The sequence below is a fragment of the Rhipicephalus sanguineus genome, chromosome 1 (assembly GCF_013339695.2).
Source record: "Rhipicephalus sanguineus isolate Rsan-2018 chromosome 1, BIME_Rsan_1.4, whole genome shotgun sequence".
Classification (NCBI taxonomy): domain Eukaryota; kingdom Metazoa; phylum Arthropoda; class Arachnida; order Ixodida; family Ixodidae; genus Rhipicephalus; species Rhipicephalus sanguineus.
In genome coordinates this window covers 304,121,622-304,145,857 of record NC_051176.1, presented here as the reverse complement: position 1 = coordinate 304,145,857, position 24,236 = coordinate 304,121,622, and the positions used below count along the sequence as shown (strand labels likewise).

General features: G+C 48.6%; 2 protein-coding genes across 2 annotated transcripts; both read right to left on the bottom strand.

The window, feature by feature from the left end:
* Positions 1-16,688: 16,688 nt before the first annotated feature.
* Positions 16,689-18,902, bottom strand: LOC119383364 (uncharacterized protein K02A2.6-like). Its single transcript, XM_037651460.1, has one exon. It carries the CDS (start codon positions 18,900-18,902, stop codon positions 16,689-16,691), a length of 2,214 nt encoding a protein of 737 aa, XP_037507388.1.
* A 106-nt stretch (positions 18,903-19,008) lies between these two features.
* Positions 19,009-21,063, bottom strand: LOC119383358 (uncharacterized). Its single transcript, XM_037651448.1, has 4 exons — positions 20,978-21,063; positions 19,909-20,491; positions 19,455-19,738; positions 19,009-19,279 (listed from the first exon to the last, which is right to left on the bottom strand). The coding sequence occupies exons 1-4, from the start codon at positions 21,061-21,063 to the stop codon at positions 19,009-19,011; spliced, it is 1,224 nt and encodes a 407-aa protein (XP_037507376.1).
* Positions 21,064-24,236: the final 3,173 nt, after the last annotated feature.

The window sequence follows — 24,236 nt, the reverse complement described above, 5'->3', positions numbered from 1 at the left end:
GTGTACCTGAGACTAACGAACCGGTCGTGAGAGTACGATGACCGTGGCATGTAAATCATGCCCTACTTGACATGCATGTCACAATTCTCATGTTAGCACCTGTCATTTATGCTCGTCGTACAGTCTCTTCACGCAATGCCAATTTTTGTGTATATCAAGCTAGCGAACCCGCCCCAAGTGCACCATGAGCATGGCATGTAAGCCATTCCCTACCTGACATGCTTGTTACAATTCTCATGTTAACACCTGTCATTTATTTTCGTCGTACAGTCGCTTCACGCAATACCAATTTTTGTGTATATCAAGCTAGCGAACCAGCCGCAAGTGCATCATGGCATGGCGTGTAAGCCATTCCCTACATGACATATGATTTTCATGTTACCACCAGTCATTTGTGTTTGTTATACAGTCACGTCACGCAATACCAAATTTGGTACATGTCAAGCTAGCGAAACGGCTGCGAGCGCATCATGAGCATGGCAGGTATGTCATGCCGAACATGACGTGCGTGTCATGATTTTCATGTTACCTGTCCTGATTCATGTTACCTGTCCTGTTACCTGATTTTCATGTTACCTGTCCTTTATGTTCGTCATACTGAATTCTTTGGTGATACCAGTTTTGGTATATATTCATTTAATTAAACAGTCGCGAGCGCCCCGAGACCATGTCATGTAAACCATGCTGTACATGACATGCATGTCATGATTTGCACGTTAGGATCTGTCACTTACCTTCGTCATACACTCCTGTTACGCCCTACCAATTTTGGTATATGACATACATAACATAAAATCATGACATACATATCATGATTTTTATGTTATTACCTGTCATTTATGTTCGTAATACAGTCATGTTATGCCATAGCAATTTCGGTACACATTCCATTAACCAACGGCCAGGAGAGCACGAAATCGTAGGTGGCTAGATAGATAGATAGCTCAAAGTCGCAGAAGTTCGCTAAGAAATGCTTTGCATTTAATGATGTTCATTACAGAGGTTGCACTGAAAGGCTGTCTTTTGGCAGCTGTAAGTGCTACATAAGCTTTCCTACATGGTTTGGGCCTGTTATAGGTGCTGCCTGTCTGTCAGTACCAGTGGATTGCTGAAGCAAAAGGATTCTTCCCGGTGCCGTGCAAGTGGCACAACTGGCCGCAGCACTGGACATGATAAATGTGTGCAAGTTCATGTGCGAGGCATAAGTGTTGGCGAGTATAGGGCATTGGTCACAACTAGATGTTTAAACTCTATGATCTGAAAAAAATGCGTCTCCCAATACTTTCGTTCGCAAAACTTGAAACGTTCATTCTCTTTCAGCTAGAGCACTGCACGGGCCGCAATTCTCGGCCCGGGCCCGGGACTCGTTCATATTTACCCGCCTGAACCCGGCCCGGTGACTCAAAACGAGACCCGGGCCCGGCCCGAACCCGACAAAACATTTCGCCTACCCGGCCCGGCCCGGCCCGACCACAGATCAGGCCCGACTGAGGCCCGACCCAGTAATCTAGGTGGTGTTGCCCGAACATGGAATCGACAGCAAGGTGTTTTTAAGTAGCACATATCTACGCTTTGTTGGCGCATGTTTCGCTAACTGTTATACTTTAACATGGTTACGGTAATTTCTTGTAAAAAGGGACTCTCGGTGCAAACAGTTGAGCGGACATACTGGATACAATGAATGTTTGTTCGGCAGTGGTATACCGTACCCATTTTTTCTGCAAATGCACAGCGGATCATGAAGGGCCTTTTGTAGCAGACATTGTAGCAAGAAAAGTGATTTGCAGCACAAGTTCAGTTTCGATAGGGAGCGCAATAACAACAAAAGATGGATTTATGAATGGATAAACTTTATTATGGTCCATTGGAACGCGCTCTAGCACGTTGCGGGCCGCTCCGACATCGGAACAGAAAGACCAAGTCTCTTCTGCGTCGCGGGCCCGTTGGACTGCCCATATAGCTGTTCTTATAGCGCGAAGCTGGTAATAGCAGCCTCCCATTTGGACAGCGCGATGACTTCGCCGCCGCGAAACACGGAGCACTGCCAGAGCATGTGTTCTAGATTGGCTTGGCAGAGAACAAAACGCTCACTTCACTTTGTTTTTTATTGCACTCTATAGCCTATTGAAATTGATAACATGCTCTAACCACAAAGCCAACCGTGCACCCTTCTCGATATGTAGCACCTGTCTTCACCATTGTATAGTACCTTACCACAGCAAGAGAAACAGAGGGAAAAAAAACAACAAATTTGTGGCCTTTGTTGTAAATACACTAATCTAGGTAAAGGTATGGAACCGCGTGCACCCCGTGTATGCGTATAATCAGCCGAAAGGAAGAAAAAAACTATTTGTCATAGCATTATTTTCATATACCACACCACTGCTAGTATATACAGTCTATAAGTTTCTTGTGGCATAGTTTATAGTTTACTTCTTCACATGTTATTGTGCGAAAAATCAAAGTATCAAGAGGTTCCTGCTTTACGCACGCCATGCGCTGTTGCATCACATATCCTGCCGCGCTAAAGCTTCTTGCACTGCTCGCGCTGGCCGCACGGGCGCACACATCTGCCTTGCCTTGCGAAGGCGTCGGCAGTCGTTGTTCTTAACTTCCACCACTGAAGCAAATCTAGGATGTCTTTGTGGACCTCTGCAGAATGACCATATCTGTACAGCTCATCCATTCACTCCTCTCGTTCCCGAACGTAGTGCCACTCTTCAATGTGATCTATAAAACTCCACTTTGAGGGCTTCTCCTTGCAGTTTTCAGCAGTGTATGTTATGCACGGTTTGCACCGTGCTCGTTTTTTCCATATTATAATGGTTTATGCCTTCCCAGCGATGTTGTACCGGTAGAAGGTGGTCATTGGACAACGCTGTTAGGACTGGCAGGAGGTGGACGACGCGATTTCGATATATTTTCGGGGTTCGTTCGAGTTTCAAATTGGTAATCAAGGCGCGACTAAGCTTCTCGAAGCTTACTCATTGGATGCACATGGTTCGAGGTAAGGGGACATCACCCGGCACGGAATCTGTCATTGCCATTTTTGAAGCCAGATATTTCGTCAAGCGAATATACTTCACCCCACGCCTTGTTTAATGGACCTATTCTATTCCTGCACATTCCAACGCTGTTGCGGCAGTATCATGTAGCTCTCGCACTATATAGTGTACTATATAGGGCCTCAAACACACGGCTCGCGGACCTCTCGCTAGCGGCCCTCCGCCCGCACATGTCTGTCTTCATCCCATTTTTTTTCTGTATAAGTATGTTCTTGAGATACACAGGCATGACAGATCGAAAGCATATTTTTCGTGAGGCACCCCCTACGGTCACCGTGTGTTGATACATAACCGTGAAACAGAAGCTATATTTCAGAATCGGCGTCCAGATTTTAGTCATTATGGCTGATACGAAATGACTGGTTCCCCAGACGTGAAAGAGAGACGTCCGTTTAATGGCAATACTAAAGGCGAACTGCTGCTCCGGCCACGTGCACGTGCCCTCGATGTCCCTCGGTTTCCTCTTCTTCGACAGAGTCTGGCACGCTCCAAGTTGCTCCGTTCCGCACTATATTGCAACAATGGGTATCGATATGTTGTGGGAATCCTGCCGCCAAATCTCCTTCAGAAGTGATCCCGTATATGACATATGGGAAAGGTCTGATTTTTCTCGACACAGTTTTTTACGGCGCGACAGGAAGCTCACCCTTCGTAGCGTTTGTAGCTGCAATGGTTTATCCGAAAAGCACGTAGTTATTTTATAAGCAGTATTTTTAGATCTGAAAGGCTCCAAACACGCATGGAGGCTTGCTCCAGCAACGCTGAGAATTGATAGCGATGCCGCTAGCCCTTGTGAAAGCTGTCGTTGTTCTGCTTTCGCAGGAGTTACTGTACCTATCCTTAACCACCTTTATTTTGAGCTTTCCAACCATTTTTGAAAGTAGCAAGCTGTTACAATGAGATATGTGTGGCTTTATACACCTTCCCGGTATTTGTACAGCGTTTTGTGCGCCTGCACCCAAGGTTGCCTGCGCCTGTGTCATGGATGGCTTGTCCCGGCCTCGTTACTCTCTCGATACACGAGCCAAGCCAAGTAATCGAAAACGTAACTGTGCATATGCACAGCCGCACCGAGTAGAAGCACGCGTCATTTCTGAGACGAAGTGTAGGTAGCAAAACTATGTCGCTCCAAAATCTTAGCGACCTGGAAACTGCGTGCACGGTTGCATGAGCACGCTGAAAAGTTGCTCAAGACGCGCTGACGAGCATGGGATCATTACGTCACGCGAAGGCAGCGCCACTTTAATGCATACTACTAACGCAGGCCTATATGTTCGTTATTATGGAGTAATACCTTTTAATATAAAGAAACGAACAATATTTCAATACTAACAAAAATATCGTCAACCGCGTACAGCAATCAACGGTCACGTGGCCGTCTTCATCGGATCGTTCATGTTTTTGCCGCCAGAGGCGCCACAGGTCATTTTTTGCGACTTTCAATTAAGAAATAAAAATATAAATCCATCTCTCACGAAAAAAAAAACAGGGTTGGTTTGAGTTTGTGCGACGGACAATCTTTACATCAGTGGAGTCAACTCATTTCATATTCTGGGCAGTTGTCGGTCCCTTTAAATGATGGTAGTTTTAAAACCTGTTCCCCCTTCCCACGCTCCTACCTTCGCCATTGCCCTAGCCTTTGCGGGAGTAAATTTTCGTGAATGGGGCCCGTTAGCTGAGGTGAGTTTTAGACCCCTGATATGGTGGAACAAGACGAAAGCTCAGACATTAACAATGTAGGTACACAAAGCAGGCAGTGCATGTCCATCTCGCGCCACATAACCACTGGGAGCCGTCACAGAGTCACAGAAAAAGAATGTGCCTTTATAGGGACTCTACGCGTATGTATCAAGTCTCCGTGCAGTCCTTTCGTTTTAGAGGGGGGCTCTAACTTTCAAGAACGTTTCCCCGCTTTGGAGCTCTGTGATCGCTATTGCGATGACATCTCATAGGTATAATTTTATTATATTACATTTATTACTGCGATTACAGAGTAGCATTTGGGATATAAAATAATAACGAAAGAAAATAAAGCACGGAATAGCGAGATGTTACATATAAGCGCCTGGTCTATTTACTTTTAGCTCGCCCGTTTCAGATAAATCAAGTAGCTCATATGCAAGAAGCAAAAGAAGTTCAGTACTTATCCCTCATAAAACTTCTCCAAATAGCTTACCCCACATAAAAAAAAAGCGTTTTTCAAGATAAAATGTAGGACATATATGTATGCACAGCGTACGCGGAACAAGGCACATTAAAAAGAAAAACGATTTTTCTATTATCAGTAAATTACTCTTTTACCATTCCAAAAGCACCACGCTCGCCGCGACAAGACTCTTGGTAAGAGAGAAAACCCGCAGGAAAATGCAGGTAACGACGCCAACTTGAAATTCACGCAGCAAACGCCGTTACGTCATAGATTCTGACGGCATCTGCTGGGCGCAACGTAGTTTATAGTGGGTAAAGATGAAGTACATTGACCTCTGAGGGGGTCATAGACTTAACATACCAAGTTTCTGGAAATTTCGTCAAGCCAATGTCCCCAAAATACGACGAATATAGTTTGAAATCCGTGACGTCACGTGCGGAGATTTCAGCGCGAAATTTCAAAATGGAACTTTGACCTTGATTTTCTCCATTATTAATAAACTCATTCATGGTGAAATTAATGACGTTCGGGTTCTCAGAGTACACTTTATAAGTCTAAACCGATTCAGTGTTTCACTTTAGTGACCCCTTAAAGGGACCGACAACCGAATTTTGCGGTACCCGTTTTCTCGAGTGCAATGGGAAGCTTACCGGTCAGAGCTTTTAATCACGGAGTGGTAACGCGGAGAACGCCGTAAAACATTTGTAATCAGAGTTTTTCGATCTGCAGCGATTATGCAGTCTTAATATCACATGCTGCAAACAGTGAGAGGTGAGCGCGATAGCGATTATACGCCAGCAGTGGTGACAAGTTATGCACTAAGTATAAAAAGGCAATGTTGCGTTTGCAAAGCCTGCGGCGCCGCGACTACTGCTTTCTAGCCTATTAAATTATTTTACAATAGTTATAGCGTTTTTCTGGGGCTTCTTGTAGAAGTACTTTGGCCGTACACAGGTCGCTTTATCACATTTTAGTCAAGCCAAGCCAAGCTAAGCCTTCGAAAACGAAACAAGTGGTAGGATACACCAGCAGTGTTGTTCATGAAGTGGTAGCAATCCTCCACAGGACAGTAAGTCGATGACATTTTGCGAGCAGCAGCGCAAACTCGCGTGCTACTCTTCAAAAGTCCGATACAACGAGAGCAGATGAGAGTCGAGCTACGCGGGAAACGCCGCCGGACGCCTCGCGCATGCGCCGCAGCCTCCGTTTCACTGGAAGCCACGAAAGCAGCGCCGCATCTCATGTTTTACTTCTTTTACCTTAGAAACAAACGGGATTTGACAATAACATACATATTCAATATTTCAGCCCTCGTTCTGGTGCGTGTAAAAGCATTGGACTACGTACAACAAAGTGCTTAAGACTGCATACGTCTAGTTCATGGCGCTCGCGCTAGGCTGTGCGACATGCCGGTTTTTGTTACTTTTAAACGCGATTTAAAAATATAAACCCTACTCAGACCGCGAAAAGTATTCTGGAATCTGTCACTATAATTCACGGCCTTTTCATTTCCACCAGGATCTAATCACCCGTTCTGGCCAGTTGTCGGTCCCTTTAAGAACGGAGCAAAGTCAAAGCCCGGCACCACCCGAGCCCGCCACCTCAAACCCGGGCCCGGCCCTAAGTCCGGAGTTTCAGGTCCGAGCCTGGCCCGGGCCCGCCGTGAAAACTACTTTGCCCGGCCCGGCCCGGGTTTTCGGGTCGGCCCGAGACCGTGCAGGGCTCTACTTTCAGCATGACCAAATGGAAGCATTGTGTTTTCAAATCCAGGTTCAGGTTATAGTACATTGTCAAGTACTCAGTGGCTTATTTTAGCAACATGAAGGCGCATAAACAGGCTCCTGTCTAACTTCATTTCAAGTCACTTCAATAAACCTCTGTCCATCAATCAGGTTAATGTTGCATCCACTAGGCCCAGTTTCTGCCACTGTTTCCTCGTGGCTGGCAGCACTTTGAGGCAGTGTGTTCGCCTGCACTGGCTGCTCTGTCAGCCCAGTTCAGGTGACCATGCTTCCTCATTAGTGTGCGAGAAAAAAAAATGGATGTTATATTAATAACATCGCCATAATCTCAGAACTGTTGTGTTGTGCATGGAAAAGTAGATAATAGTTGCAAAGTGGGCAAGGTATTGGTTCATTTTGAAAAAAGCAGTTAGACGAGGGGGGCAACATAAACAAAACAGTGTGTCTTGTGCCCACTTATTTCTCTTCTTCCTAGCTCTAAACATTGTTCCAACGATTACACGTGCTGTAACACTTTGAGCAACCCCGCAGCACCCAATAATTAACTGCCTGATAACTTCTTTTGCATAGTGATTGTCACAGCACACATGTGTGCATTAGTTCTGCCAACATGAAGTTCAAAGCATTCGTACAATGAAAAATGTTGAGCTCATCAGTTTTTCCATTCACGTTTCATACTGTTATGATTGATGTTTCATTTATGTCAACCTTCTTGCTATACGTAGGAGTTCAAGTGAACCACATTATAAAGGGAAAAAAAATGAGGGCCTGCAGATTAATATTGACGATGTGCCACTGACATCCACACCAGCGGAGCGACAACAGCAAGTCCCTCCTGAGACCAGCTATGTCGCCTCACCTAATTTGTCACCTGTCCGGACCAATATGGACACCACTGGCTCCAAATACCAACCATACGAGTCAGCTCGTACCCTGGACTGGAGGAGGATGAGGACTAAGCGGGCTTTGATTAATTTACGTTAGCCCTGTTGCATAGACAGAATGGATGAAATAGAATTTCTAGGGGTGTGCGTATAGTGAAATTTCATCTCGAATCGAACAGTGCCGAATAGTGGCCAGAAATATCGAATATCGAGTACACAAGATTTATTGAAAATTGAAACAAAGAACAAAGAAATGAAATCTGCTTATGTCCTCGAACATATAACGCGATGAGTGACTGCTACCGAAAGCATAACCTGTTCAGCATAAACAGCATAAACACAACCTGTTCCACATGACCTGGCTTCAGATTCTCTCGCCGTGACGTTACAGTGTTTCCTGCAGTTGAAAACATGCGCTCACTGAGCTGCCCTTATTTATATATCTTACTTACACAAAACGTGTACCGCAAGTTACGGCAAGAAAAAAAAAAATTAGGGACTCTATGGTGCGGTGACAGCTTTATTACGCGCTTGTTTGGGCGGTTTTATTTTTTTTAAGCTTTTATGGGCGCGCAGGCATGGTGATAGAAGAGCCGCCATTCCAGTCAGCAGCGGCACTCCTAACCTCTCTACGGCTAATAGAGGGGGTGCAGTAGCTAGTCTTTTTTTTTTCCTATGTCGCGTAACATGGCCCATCTGACAACGGTAATGCTGTGCTTCATCATCATGAGTGCTCCAGGCCCAAAAATCTTCAGACTCCCGTTCACAGCAACGTTTTAACTGCGTGACGGAACGATGGGAGTTTCTGAACGAGTGGTGTGCTGCGGCAGTAACGACTGCACAGCGTGAACAAATTTTCACATGTGAAGCCAATCGCTGAGGGTTTCACGGGCCAAAGTCGGGATGTTTTACGGCGCTTGAGGCATGCGCAATCAAACTACGCAAGAAGTCCGTGCCATCGTTTCGGTAGCGAAGTTGTGAAGAGCTTTACAGTGTGGAAATGACACAATCTCCTTTATAAATAAACATGCACTCGCTTTTGAACCATGATATGGGTGAAAGTATTAACAAAAGGCCTGCTGTAACGACGTTAGTGTTAGTTTTAGCCACCCCGCCCTAACCATGTGGCACCATAGGCCTTTGTCGTGTTTTAGATATTCGTCTTATCTAATTATTCGAAACTTCGAATACTAGCTATTCGATAGTCGAATCAAATTATTCGATTCGAATTCGAAACTCGAATATTTGCACGCCCTTAAGAATTTCCCAACATAAGTTTGCTTACAGTCTATTGACATCATACATAGATAAGTTTGAACATAGCCCTTGCACTCATATTTATTTATTTATTTATTTATTTATTTATTTATTTATTTAAATACTCTCAATGCCATCGCGGCGTTACAGAGAGGAGTGGTTACAGGTTAGAGATGGCAGTCTTGAATGATGCATGATCAGGGTTGCTGGCGATGCAGGCAGGAAGGTGGTTCCATTCGGATGAAGTCTTCGGCACGAAGGAGTGGAAGTATATGTTGGTATGGCAGAATGGCACATGGACTTTGAAGTTATGGTCGATGCGAGATGAAACGTAAGAAGGTGGCGAGAACAATGTGCGTTTTATTTCAGGATTCATGAAAAAAATTTTGTGGAAGAGACATAGGCGGGCCTGCTTCCTCCTGTTAGAAAGGGTAGGAAGGTCTAGAGAAGTTTTAATTGATGAGATGCTAGCAGTACGGGAGTAATTAGCGACAATGAAGCGAGCTGAGCGATTTTGGATGGCTTCCAGTGCATTAATAAGTAAACAAGAATGAGGATCCCAGATTGATGAGGCGTACTCGAGTTTAGATCTGACTAGTGTTTTGTAAAGAAGAAGTTTTAATGAAACAGGTGCTAATGAAAAGTTACGGCGCAAGAAGCCGAGAGTGCGGTTAGCATTGTTAATCACATAACTGATATGATTATTCCATGTTAAATTGTTATCTATGTGAACACCTAGATATTTGTAAGTTTTGCAGACGACAACTGAAAATTAGAAATTGAATAAACAGGGCTAGTGCAGTCAGTACTTCCTCGAGAGATCCTCATTATTTTACATTTGTTAATATTGAGTTTCATTGACCAGAGTGAGCACCAAGATGTAATGTTGTCATGATCAGATTGAAGTAGTGATGAATCATGAGAGTTAGATATTATGCGGTAGATGACACAATCGTCGGCAAATAGCCTGATTGTTGATGTAATGCTGGATGGAAGGTCATTAATATAAATTAGAAAGAGTAAGGGTCCAAGGACAGAACCTTGCGGCACACCAGATGTTACTGAACAATTGCGTGAGTCATGATCGTTAGCTGTTACATGTTGGGTTCTGTTAGATAAGAAGCATTCAATCCATCGTAATATGTTTGAGTCAATATTTAGCATGCTTAGTTTTAGTAGGAGTAAACGGTGAGAAACGGTGTCAAAAGCTTTTTGAAAATCAAGGAAAATGCAATCGATAATTGAGCCAGTGTCAGATGCTGAAAATAAGTCGTTGGTGAAGAGAAGTAGTTGGGTTTCACATGAGTAGTGTTTCCTAAAACCATGCTGACTGTTATGAAAGAAGTTATTTTCTTCGAGAAATATAATTAGGTTAGAATAGATTATGTGTTCGAGAAGCTTACATGGAATACTAGTCAAAGTGATGGGCCTGTAATTAGAAGGATTAGATGAGTCACCTGGTTTAGGCACAGGAACCACCTTCCCCGCCTTCCAGTCACTGGGCAATGAGGCATTTTGCAATGACTGTGAAAAGAGCTGTGAAAAAATGACTGAACAATAAATGGCAGTTTGTTTCAGAAATTGGGGAGCGATTCCATCTATGCCAGGTGCTGAGGCTTTCATTTTTAGTATGAGGTGAAAAAGCCCCAATTGATCAATGATGATTGGTTCCATTCGGGGATATCCAGGATCGGCTTGAATTGGTAAATGATTGGAGATGTCAACAGAAAATGAGTTTTTAAATACGTCTTGCAAAGCTTCGCAGCACCTGTCATTTGCAATCGCCAAACCAAGTTCGTCACAAAGATCAATGTTCTTATTTTTCGGACCATTTACAATACACCAAAACTTACGAGGGTTAGACTGTAAAAGAGAAGGAAGGGTATCGCTAAAGAAACTATGTTTAGCAACTGCATAAGCTTTTTGTACTCTAATGTTGCGCTGTGATAAGCCGCCCATCTCTCCGTGGTATCAGATGATGAAGCGCTGCGGTAAAGTCGCTTTTTTCTATTACGTAAGCGAAGAAGTGCTGATGTGAACCACGGAGAGCGAAACGCCGTTCGAACAGTTCGCAAAGGAACATAACGATCTATAAGTGAATTAAACTTATTTTTGAACGATACCCTCTTATTTTTGACCGATTGCAAGACTCAGATGGCACTAAAAAAAGTAAACAGAAGCCGCTGGTTGTATGGCATTAGTGCATGTTTGGGTGGTAAGCAATATTGTCTACAGGAGCATGGCACTCACACTAAGAGAAATAAATGACTGCATAGACTTATTAGGTAATTTTATGCATTAGTGAGAATTCACATCTTGCACGTTCTTTTTCAGACGGTGTGAATACGGTAGACGAACGGCCTTCGAGTTATTACATCGTCTTTCATACATGTCTGATGGTGCTCTTGAACCTCTGCCACACACTGCCTGCACTGTGAAGCTTCGGCACTCTGAGACTCGCATCACAGCAAGAGTCGAGTGCCCTAGCACACACACACGTACACATGGTGTGATGTCAACCCCTCAATGCCGACGAGCCAAAGGGGAACATTGACTTGGTCACAGCATTGCTGTTTTCTCTATTGAGTGTTGCCTCCAGCCTACGAATGATGCGTTTCATGGGTCTCCAAGCAGTCATTGATTAGTAAGGGATAGTTGGTTCATAAATTTAGAAGAACGTTTAAACTGTACGAAGAAGATGACACGTTAGAAACATATAACATGCACACACATGAAGTGCAGGCTTTCAATTGTGTTTATTTCTTGAAGGTAGAACATTTGTAAAAGTTGACAGAGAGCAATTGCACTGATAATCTAACAGGCTGCGAAAATCTGGCAAGACCACGGGCGTGTTACAATTCCAGAAGGGTCCATCTTAGATGTGACCATCTAAGAAATTTATTTCCTTTTTGTCTTTTTTTTTCGATGAAGAAAGCCTTGATGACATCTTTTTGGTCTCGTTTTTGCCTTAGGAGGGAATTTAGTTTTTACCAGCTGAGGAAAAGAGCTCATGCTGTTGCAGTTCTTGCATTGTAAGGCAAGATTACTGCCCGAGCTAGTGCACATGGATTGCTTGTGTTTCTGCGCGCATTCATTGAAGCAGCGGCCGGTTTGATCAATATACGACCGACCACAGGACAAAGGAATTTAATAAATAATATTTGACATGCATTTTGTGTACTCATTCTCGTGGTCCTTTGTGCACGAGCCTTGCTCGTTTTTTCCTTTAGTCAGCAGAGGGCACACTTTTTTAAGTTTGCATAACACTAAAAACACGACGCAAATCCCGTACCTTTCTGCTACCTTTTTGATGTTGCGTGATAGGCAATGCAAATATGTCATAATTTAAGGTGGTTGTTGAATCAAGGGTTGCCGTTTCCTTTCTGTAGATTTCATTTTCTGAAGCAGGCTTTCAGAAGTGCTGCGAATTAAATGATCTTGGTAATCGGTGGACAGCAGGCACTCAACCTGACTGTTGAAACTGGCTACAGCTGTGTGTGTGTGTGTGTGTGTGTGCACAGGATTTATGTAGGGCTGAGAGGAAGCTACACATGATGATGCTTCGTTTCATGAGTTTGGAGTGCGCGCTCTTGTAAGACAACAGACTTTTGTTAGACCTTGGGTTGTACGACCAGCAAAAGAGGGTGTTGGTGAAATGCAGTTTAAAATCTAGAAACTGGGTGCAGTTGATCTTCGTCAACAAACTGTTCGAAGTACGGAGCACAGCGATGTTTAGACACGAGGTGGAACTCCGGGTGCTCTGTGATGCATCCTTGAGGCTGCGCAGCAGTGACAGGGTCTCCCATCTCTCGACAGCAGAGGCACTCCTCCTCGCTGAAGTTGTCGAATACCACGCAATGTTCGCAGTCGCACCTGAAACAGCACCAAACAAGCGCTCAAAGATTTCACGTTGGGCTGCGTTCATGAGATAGTGCACGCAATACATAGCTGCCGGAGGCGCCTTTTTGCGTATCGTATCGTTGGTCGGGAGCTGCGCATGACAAGGTAACAGGGATCATTCGGTCGAGGTGGAGTCCGATTAAGATCTAATTCCTTGATCAAAATTTAAATAGCTTCCTTGCGGTGTCAATCGCAATAAATAAGTTCTATCCGGTCCGGGTGAGTTGGTGTCGTTTGACGTGCAATACAGGTGTCGCAAGGCGCGCTTCTGACAGTTATCGAGTCCAATCGGAATCGATTTTTTTAATCGCGACCAGCTCCCGGTTGCGGTCCCTCTCGCGGCTCGAATGCGATCGAAAGTGCACCGTGTGACGAAACATTCAGCGCGAATGGAGCATTCATAGACACGACGGCGTAGACACCGCTGCGGACTGGGCTCAATGACATCGCCCTGATACTGCATAAATAAGAAGCCGCAGGAGAGATTGCACAACGCACGCGGACGGAATTCGGGTCCTAGAAGTAAACCCTCGCTTCGTCGTGTTGACGCATCATGCTACTTCCGAGGCACCTAGCAGAAGCACCATTTCTTTTTCCTGAACGGAAGAAATACGTGGGCAGTTAAACACTTTAGCACTTACCAGTCAGTACGGGTGAGTCGCGAATGAAGCTCCTCACCTACGACGTCGCTTGGTTGACTGGCCGCCTCGCCATCCGTCGACGAAAACGAGGCTTCGCTCTCCGAAGGCGTGCGCTGAAACACTAGCCGCGCGAGCTCGAAGAAGCATATCGCGCTCTACTTGGCTGAAGTCGCTGAAATGTAAACCCGTTTCCCTTGCGAGGTCTTCGTTGCAAGGTTCAGCGGGCTCAATCTGCACCGCTATCCATCGCAGCCATGATCACAGAAAACACGGAAGCAGCCATGAACCAGCGGCAGCGGCCGCTTACGCATGCGGTGACGTATCAAGGCGTCCTCTGATTCGCTGAGAGCAATGAAATCAGTGACCACACAGCTCCAGCGCCAGATTTGAGGCGAGAGAAATTGAGGAAGAGATATTTGGTCTTTGATTACGAATTTCTCCACTAATAAGTCACCTTTTTGCACCGAACAAAAACCCGCACGCATTCTCGAATGCCCATCTTTCGTCCCGTATCAACTCCGTGTTGCCCTTTAGTGTCCCTTTGAAGCGCCCGCCGGGGGCGCAGGGAAGCACGCGATACCTAGACCGACTACGTACGGGAGCTCATTTTTTAGATGCGAAGCAGCTTATTATTTTCTTTTTCGTTTTGCCTGATCCAGTCTGACAGCAGTCACGGGCCGTTCTGGAGTGTAGACACACTTTGGAAAACTTTTACTTGACATTCGAGAATGTGTGAATGCTAAAATGACGACATAGCGTATTTTTGTGCAGACAAAAGTAGTGTTCAAGAAGACTAAGCAGTTTTGTCATGTGTCTGGAGCGCCTAGACAGGCGCACAGTATTGCAAAAGGGTGGGGGGGGGGGGGGGGGGAGGGTGAGGTGAGACGGTGGGCGAGCTGGTATACGAAAGCTTGCAGTGAACACAAGCATTGCGCCAGCGTCAATACGCATCACAACTTAGATAAGCGCTTTTTCGAATATGCGTCCGAGTCGCCAACGGCGACAGAAGCAAAAACAATGAAGTGAAGGGTGGGGAGTCAGCAGGCACTTGAGGCGCCGCTGAGTGAGTGATTGAAACAACTTTATTGGGTCCGCAAGAGAAAAAAAATCACAAGGCGTACGGTGGGAGGGGGGGGGGGTTATACCGCCGCCGTAGGTCCGCACGGCGGATACCAACGGCACAGAACCGCGGTTACGTGAAGAATAGAGACAAACTTCGGAGCAACGCAGTCTATATAAGGACAGAATTGTGGTAGGCGCGTTGCTTATAAATCTACGGTGCTTGTAATGATCCAAGTCATTTTGAAAATACTGCTTTATTGTTAAATTCGAGGCTCTGACTTACTAATGTTTGAAGTTTGAAAAACAGCGCATAGACGAAAACGTGCTCTATTTTGGGAAGAAGGCCTAATTCCATTCCCATTCCATTCCTCCAAGCATTGTCCCCATTCCATTCCGGGGTCGCGAAAATATGGAATGATTCCGGAGTCATTCCGATTCCGGAGTGGCAACTCCGCAACACTGGTGTGTGTGTGTGTGTGTGTGTGTGTGTGTGTGTGTGTGTGTGTGTGTGTGGCTGCGCATTCGGGCGGTTCTGCTGCGCATCCCCGTGGCCTTGTCGGCACTTCCAGCGCTTGCCCCCGCAGCGCTTCCCCCCGCCCAATTATTTAAATGTATGGCGCTGACATTGCGCCCCTCCCCCTCGAGTCACAGCGCCCCCCTCTCCCTATTATGCCAATGTGTGAGGCTGACCTTGCGCCGCCCTGCCCCCCCCCCCCCCCCCCGTGTGCGCGCCTATGCCTTCGATGGTTGCATTTGGGCAGGTATCCCTTCAACAACATGCGAGTTATCTCCGCGCCTATCGGTCTGTAACCTTTATTATAGTTCAGTTCGACAGCCGCAGCACCGATAACGTCTGTCGTGCAATAAATGATAGCGTATGTACTACATCCAGCGCTACATCCTTGTTGCGCCCCCTGAGCCTGCCCTAGCCCGTACGACCACTGTTGATTTTGTTCCTATTTGGGCGGCACTTACTCCGTCGGTCACATATGCCTGGCCACAACATCTGCATGGACCATTTGGGGATACTTGCCCATTCTGTACCACCGAAGCGTCCGCGGTTACAATCAAGCACCTGTTGTGGACACCTGAGAACAGTGGGCCTTCATCCGACAAGACCACCAGATTATGATTTGTGGCTCTATGGGCCCCACCACAGAGCATTGTTGATGTATATAGCGGAAGCCGGCCTCTACCTGTATATTTAACTATGTATGCCGTTGGGCAAACTCTCGAAATTAAAAAAAAAATTGTGTACAACACGGCAGCACCCTCAAGCACTTGATGGATCGGCTCTTCAACATTAGAGAGTTTTGGCAAGTTAAGGAAATACGGTACGCAAATACGGTAAGGCAGTACTATAGCGTTACTCCTGTCCCGCTGGTTCTGCTTTTGCCGCTCTCAGTTCAGCTAAAAGTCTCTATTGCCTACGAAGGGCTGACGAGAAAACAGGTTCCTCTGTCGGATACCAACATCGAGATGCGACTCTCGCTGAGTGCGAACAAGTACGAAGTTGCGAATATGTATCCTGTACATTATTTTCTACTCCCAGTGCAATATTATATCAGCAGTCATTAAACGCCTATGTATTGTTCTTTTCGATGTTGTTTCCTGTGCGAGAAACTTATTTATATTGGTGCATGTGTGGAAGCTTCTATCTGAACATCTGAAGCGCAATATTCTGACGGCGCATTTCAAGACTGACGTGGAAAGTGCCCCATGTGTTGCACAATAGACGAGCACGGAAGTTGCAGTTACACATGTCTGTAGTGCTGAGTACTGCTCGCACCGGAGGTTAGATGAAACACGAGGCGATGAACTCGGAGAGCTGGAAGGTTCTTTCAACTGGTTTATTATGACAGCCGCGCAAAAGGCGGCAGCCAGCACTGCCTGCTGCATTCAACATGGCTGCTCCGCTCCCGGCAGGTGGTCGCTACAGCGACACCACCTGGCGGTACACAGCAGTTCCTTCCCCCCAACTTTGTACTTCAGAGGAAGTCATCTAAGTAAACTGGTCGCCTGACATGGCGAAAAGATCTCCGAGAGCCCGTTTGATCTGTGTAAATGCGAGAGTCTTTCGGCCTGGCGGAGTTGCTGGCCTGTGGCTGCTCAGCAAGCTCGGAGTCCGCATGGCGTCGCCGCATCTGGTTCACACGTCGCCGCAGTTCCCGGCCGTCAGGTGTGTGAACCTGGTATGACAATGGCCCCACCACCTCAGCAACACTTGCAGGAACCCAGCGTGGTCTAGGAGCGTAGTTTCGCACATACACTGCGTCCCCAGGCGCAAAACTGCGCGCTGGTAGACGTGTGTAGACGGTCTGGCCCTGGTCGTCTCTCATCCTGTCGGGGTGCAGTCTGTCTAGAAGTGTCTTGGGACGGCGATTGAAAAGTAGCTCTGCAGGACTCCTTCCTGTACTAGTGCATGGAGTGACATGCTGCTGGAGCAGGAAACTCGTGAGACGTCGGTCCCAGTCGCCTTGGATGATCCGTTGCAAAGAGTCCTTAGTTGTTCTGACCATGCGCTCTGCCTGCCCATTGGTTGCTGGATGAAAAGGGACAGATGTCACGGGGTGAATCAGGCCGCCCGCTAAGAACTGTCGAAACTCGTCAGGCACGAACTGTGCTGTATTGTCCGATACAATAATGTCAGGTAGTCCGTGAGTCGCAAAGAGGCGGCGCAGACACCTTATGACAGTGAAACTGGTCATGGATGACAGTGGAACCACCTCCAGCCAATTGGAGAAAGAGTCCACAACAATAAAGAAAACTTGCCCTTGAAATGGCCCAGCGAAATCTACGTGGAGGCGTGACCACGGTGTCCTTGTTCTCTCCCAGTGGTGCACAGGGGCCTCAGGGGGATCTGGTCTTGATGCCTGGCATGTGCCGCACACGTTCACCTTGTGCTCAACGTCGGCGTCCATTTTCGGCCGCCACACATAACTGCGACCGAGGGCCTTCATACGGACAATCCCTGGATGCGCACTATGCAATGCCTCCAGGACCTGAGCTCGAGCACCTGTAGGGATCACAACTCTGTTTTCCCATAGGACGCACCCCTTGTACACTGAGGTCTCGTGCTGTCTCTGCTCATAGGCCTGAAACTCGCCACCCAGACGCTCTGAAGGCCAACCGCTAAGAGCCCAGCTGAGAACACGAGACAGCACAGGGTCCCGCCGCGTCAAAACAGCAATGTCTGTGGCCTGCAGAAGATGCTTCGTGGTCAACTCCAGCATGAAGACTTCGAGTAATGGTGGCGGTGCGCATACAGTCGCAGGCGAAGGCAGTTTGCTTAGCGCATCAGCGTTGGCAACCTCCTTCCCCGGACGATGGACCAGTGTGTAGCTGTACGCATTCAAAAGTACGGACCACCGGAGCGTTTGAGGTGACAGGATGGGCGGGGTTACCTTGTCCGATGCGAAAATTCCCAGGAGGGGCTTGTGGTCTGTTACAATCACGAACTCGCGCCCATAGAGATAGTCGTGAAATTTCTTCACGCTTGAAACTACGGCCAGTAATTCAAGATCAATCTGCGCATAGTTGCGCTCTGGCTCTGATAATGTGCGCGAGTAAAATGCAATGGGCACCTCCCTGGAGTCTTCTAGTCTGTGGCTAAGCACTGCCCCAATGCCCGCAGGGCTTGCGTCGCATGTTAAAACCACAGGTTTAGTTGGGTCGTAGTGTGTCAGGATTCTGTCTGAGGAGAGGAGGCTCTTCAGTGCGTCAAATGCCTTTTGCTGCCTCGTTCCCCAGGCCCACACTGCCTTTGCGTCCAGAAGACGGTGAAGGGGCTCGGCAACTGTGGCCTTACCCTTCAAAAAGCTGTGATAGAAATTGAGCAGGCCAAGAAACGCTTGTACCTCTTGCTTATTCTTGGGAGGTGGTGCCTCGTGGATAGCAGAGACTTTCCTACCCGTGGGAAGAATACCGGCAGCACTTACACGAAAGCCCAGAAATTCGACTTCCGGCACATTAATAACGCATTTTTGTTTCTTGACCCGCAGGCCGGCGTCCTTGAATCGCTGAAGCACCTCGCGAAGACGCGATGCAAGTTCCTTTTGAGTCGCAGCAGCGGTAAGTATGTCGTCGAAGTATGGAACTACTCCAGGAATGTTCTTGAGGAGCCCATCCATTAGCACTTGGAAGATTCCGGGAGCACTGCTCATCAGCGGATGCTGAAGCATCAGCATCCGCTGATGCTTCATCTAGGAACAGCTGTTGATACGCTTATGCAAGGTCTAATTTCGCGAACCACTTCCCTCCGGATAAAGGTGACAGCAACTGACTCAAAACGGGAATCGGATACGGGTGCTACTTCAGAGCCTTGTTAATTGTGGATTTGTAGTTCCCGCATATTCTAACGTCACCGTTGCCCTTGAGTACGGTCATTATGGGCGTCACCCACGTTGGCTGTGTCACAGGCTCCAGTACTCTCTGCTGTACGAGGCGGTCCAGCTCCTCCTCCACTTTCGGTTGAATTGCAAGTCTTCGTGCTTTGAGGCGCACTGGCTGAATGTTGGGGTCAAGGTGCAGAGAGACTGGTGGACCCACGTAGTTCCCCAGGCCCTCTTCAAGTACCTCACTGAACTCAGAGCACAGAGTCGACCGTCAATTTTTTGAGCTGGGAGACACCTGTAATGATAATGCCCAGTGGTCGAAACCAGTCAACTCCCAGCAGGTTGGTGCGGGTGCCCCTTGCTACCAGTACCGTAAGCAGGTCCGCAAACTCCTATTATTCCACATGCACGTTGCAGGACCCCATAACATCCACTGGACTCGGCTGATAATCGACCACTGGCGAAGAGAAGTCAGTCAGTGTCAGCTCTCCATTGCACTGCTGGAGGCGGTGGAATGTCTCTTCGGTGAGGATCGAGAAATCCGATCCAGAGTCCACCTTCATTTCGCAAGTCTGGCCCTCAATAGCAACCTTTGCTCGAAGCTTGCGAGACACCTGTGAGCCTTCTGCGCCGACATGATTGTTGTAGTAGCACTCATCATGAGGCAACGCGGTTACGTTGTACGCCGCTTTGGAATTCCGTGGCTGTCGAGGCGGCAGGTAAAGCGCGAGACAGACGGTACGATTTTCCATGCGATGCGACGCCCGACACGGCGGTGGGGGAGAGGGAATGGTGGCTGTCCGATGCTATGAAAGGTCACCATTCCGGTTTTCCCACCGCCGTGTCGGACGTCGCATAGCATGGAAAATCGTACCGTCTGTCTCGCCCTTAACGCTGCCGGCCACTCGAGCCGCCGCTGCGGCAGACTCTTTCGATGTGGCCGGTTTTCTTGCATGCTCTGCACTGCGCGTTCTTGAAGCGGCAGCCGGCGCGGAGGTGCACCCCACCACAACCCTAGCAGGTGCCTTGGTTTGTCGCGGCAACGGTCGTGGCAGTCATTTTCTTCAGACTGCCGGACAACTCTCGTGCTTTTCGCGGCCGCTTCTGCCGCCAGAGCCTCCTCCTGGGCCACGGCAAAGGTCAGCTGCTTCTTTGCGAACAATCGGTTCTGCAGGTGCTCGTCTCGGAGGCCGCACACGAGACGATCCCAGAGCATTTCTTCGAGGTTGGGAAAATTGCAGTGCTGGGCCAGGCTCCGAAGCTCGGCGATGTAAAACGATACTGTCTCCTCTGGTGCTTGGTTCCGCTTGTAAAATGTATTTCTGCAGACTATTTCCGATGGCTGCGGTGAAAAATGAGCCTTGAGCACCTCGAACACCTCGTCAAGTGTTTTGGATTCCGGCGTTTCCGGGGCCACGAGTGATTCCAGCAATTCTAACGTGTCCGCGCCGCACACGCTGAAGAACACAGCCAAACGACGCTTCTCTCACGCCACTGCGTTTGCATCAAGGAAGAACTTGAACCTTGCTACGTACGAATCCCACTTGGCCGGCGTGGACGTATCAAAAGGCTCGATCAGACCTAGCGTGGAAGTCGTTGTCACGATGAATTTGCGCGATGTTTCAACGTACGCACTTGACGATACAGTCCTGTATTCGTACTGCTGTACTGCTCGCACCAGAGGCTAGATGGAACGCGAGGCGATGAACTCGGAGAGCTGGAAGGTTCTTTCATCTGGTTTATTATGACAGCCACGCAAAAGGCGGCAGACAGCACTGCCTGCTGCATTCAACATGGCTGCTCCGCTCCCGACAGGTGGCCGCTACAGCGACACCACCTGGCGGTACACAACATGTAGTATGGCCGGTGGTCTCTCAAAAATGAGTCTAGGAGCATTTCTTTAGATTAATTTGATTCTACTTACAACCTTCCGTAACACCAACATGGCCAACGAGACCCCTTCCCATGCTGGACCTTCGGCCGTCCACGTCACCGGCGGCGCCGTGTATCCCCAGTGAGATCCACCCATCTTCTCCGGCTCAGGTGAATCGGACGTGGAAGAGTCGGCGCCAGTAACAAATGGGACGACCAAATGAAGCTTGGCTACGTCACTTTTTATCTCACGGACATCGCGCAGCTGTGGTATCACAACCACGAGGCTGAAATTCCAACGTGGGCAGCTTTCAAGACTTCTGTTACAGACGTCTTTGGGCGGCCTACGGTTCGCAAGCTTTACGCCGAGCAGCGCTTGCGTCAACGTGCGCAGCAACCGGGCGAGAACTACACGGGCTACATCGAGGATGTCCTGAATCTGTGTAACCGCGTCAACTCCCCCATGACTGAGGAGGAGAAAATCAGGCACATCTTGAAGGGCATCGAGGACGGCGCCTTTCAGATGCTGCTCGCGAGAAATCCTACCACGATCGCGGCACTCGTCTCACTCTGTCAGTGCGCGATCGCCCATGAAGCCCTCACGACGCCCGACGCGCTCTCAAGCTTGCAGCAGCCGCTTCTGTCCACGATCAAGGACTTCATCCGCGAGGAGGTATAATATCTGGGGTTTAACGCCCCAAAACCACGATATGATTATGAGAGACGCTGTAGTGGAGGGCTCCGGAAATTTTGACCACCTGGGGTTCTTTAACGTGCACCTAAATCTAAGTACACGGGCCTCAAACATTTTCGCCTCCATCGAAAATGCAGCCGCCGCGGCCGGGATTCGATCCCGCGACCTTCGGGTCAGCAGCCGAGCGCCATAACCACTAGACCACCGTGTCGGGGCATCCGCGAGGAGGTAGCGCACCAGCTATCATTACTGCCGCTCACGCACGAGCCTGCGCAAGCTTTGGGTCCGGACCTTCAACATGCCATTCGAACCCAAGTTGTTGAGGCCCTCCCACCGATTCTCCAACAAGCACCTGTCACTGCGCCGCTTACCTACGCCGCCGTCGCTGCTCGCCCGCAGCAGCCTATGCCATATCCTCGACCTGTGATGCCTCTTCATCCCTTCCCTACGACCGTGAACGCTGCGTCGCATACTTTCGCGAGACCTTCGGCTCCATTTTACCGCCGCCCAGACGCGTGGAGAACGCCGGACAATAGGCCCATCTGCTTCGCCTGTGGTATCGCTGGACATGTCGCCCGCTACTGTCGCCAATGTCCATCTCCATTTGACGTCGTGGGCAGGCCTGTTGCGTCGTCGTCAAGGACGCCACCAAGGTACACCCTTGACGATCAACGACCCTACGCCAACCACCGATCACCATCCCCTCGACGACGCTCCCTGTCACCCATGCGTCGCCGACCTACTACGGAAGAGGGAAACTGATCGCTGCAGTTCCGGAGGCAAGAGCTGCATGCCGCACATGCGCTTATTGACAGAGAGGCCGCCGTTTCCGTAATCTGCGAGAACCTATGCCGCAGGTTAAAAAAGGTGACCACGTCACTCTCGGGACTAATGCTCCGCACGGCCAGCTCACAGTGCATAGCACCTTCTGCTGTGTGCATCGCGCGTGTCATTATTCAAGGTGAACTCTACGTCATCGAGTTTTTCATGCTAGCGTCCTGCTCCCACGACGTTATCCTCGGCTGGGACTTCCTTTCGCGTCATCGTGCCCTCATACAGGGGCGTAGCCACGTTAGGGCACACCCGGGCCCGTGCCCCCCCCCCCCCCGAAATTTTTTTTTGCCATAACATACAGAGCAGAAAATGACACTCGACCACATCTGCCTGCTCGTCCCCACTACAGATCAAGGAGGTGCCCCCCCCCCTAAAAAATTTCTGCCTACGCCCCTGCCCTCATAGACTGCTCCCGCGCAGAAGTCGCCCTTACGCCGCTGCAAATTGCTCTTTCGGTGGATCCCCTTTCCGACGCTTACAAGCTTGTCGTTGCTGCGGACACAGATATAGCCCTGAAAACATCCACCCTGGTAACCCTGACCTGTAAGGCCGCTCCAGACGGAACTGTTCTGTTCGTCCCATCCGAGGTATTTCTCCGCCGCCGCGGCTTACGACTGCCGTTTGCGGTACTCGCCGTTGAATCGGGTAGTATACGATTATGCTGGTTGCCAATTCATTGACATCCTCAGTTACATTACTTCGCAGGGAATGTTTGGGCAACATACAAGACGTTGACCTACTGCGCTCTTTGGAGTTTGCTGAAAACCAACCCGACCTCCAGCTGAATGCCATGACACCACCTGTTGCCACTCCTTCCGATTCAGACTTTTTCCACCCTTCTGTTGCCGCTGATATATCGCCGACACATCGACGCGAACTCTTAGCCCTTCTTCGAGAGTTCCGCTCTTCCTTTGATTGCGCTCAACCATCTTTGGGTCGTACAACGAGCATCACGCACCACATTGGCACCGCTTGTAATGCTCCCTTACGCCAACGACCATATCGAGTTTCAGCGGAACAGGGGCGTATTATCAACGAACAAGTCGACGATATGCTCAAGCGCGGTGTCATCCGGCCATCCCAGAGCCCCTGGTCGTCCCCTGTTGTGCTTGTGCGCAAAAAGGATGGATCAATCAGATTCTGTGTCGACTACCGCCGCTTGAATAAAATACCTCGGAAGGATGTATACCCGTTGCCACGCATCGACGATGCTCTCGATTGCTTGCAAGGAGCAGAATATTTCTCGTCTTTGGATTTACGCTCGGGTTATTGGCAAGTTCTAATGGCCGACCCTGACCGATCGAAGACTGTATTCGTCACTCCTGACGGACTGTATGAGTTTAACGTCATGCCGTTCGGACTCTGCAACGCCCCAGCTACCTTCGAACGGATGATGGACAACATCCTTCGCGGCTACAAGTGGAATACCTGCCTCTGCTACCTTGACGACATCGTCGTTTTTTCTCGCGATTTTCCGACCCACCTTACTCGCCTTCGTGCAATTCTCACGTGGCTCACCTCTGCTGGCCTTCAGCTTAACATCAAGAAGTGCCATTTTGCTGCGCGCCAGCTCACTATACTAGGCCACGTCGTCTGCAAGGAAGGCGTTCTTCCGGACCCCGCGAAACTCCGCGCCGTGGCCGATCCGAAACCCAATTCCATGAAGACGCTTCGAAGGTTTATTGGGCTGTGCTCGTATTTTTGTCGATTTGTGCGCGACTTCGCTTCTATCATCGCGCCTCTTACCAATCTACTGACAGTCTCCAACGGCCTGTCTGCTTGGTCACAGGAGTGTGACGAGT

Excerpts from the sequence above, each read along its gene's own strand:
- LOC119383364 (XM_037651460.1), bottom strand. The coding sequence starts at position 18,902 with ATGAAGCATCAGCGGATGCTGATGCTTCAGCATCCGCTGATGAGCAGT.
- LOC119383358 (XM_037651448.1), bottom strand. The coding sequence starts at position 21,063 with ATGGGTGGATCTCACTGGGGATACACGGCGCCGCCGGTGACGTGGACG. Across the intron at positions 20,492-20,977 it reads GAAGGGGTCTCGTTGGCCAT|CGTGTGCGGCGCGGACACGT; the intron begins GTTGGTGTTACG and ends TGTGTTCTTCAG. Across the intron at positions 19,280-19,454 it reads AGTCCAGTGGATGTTATGGG|TGAGGTACTTGAAGAGGGCC; the intron begins GTCCTGCAACGT and ends CTCTGAGTTCAG.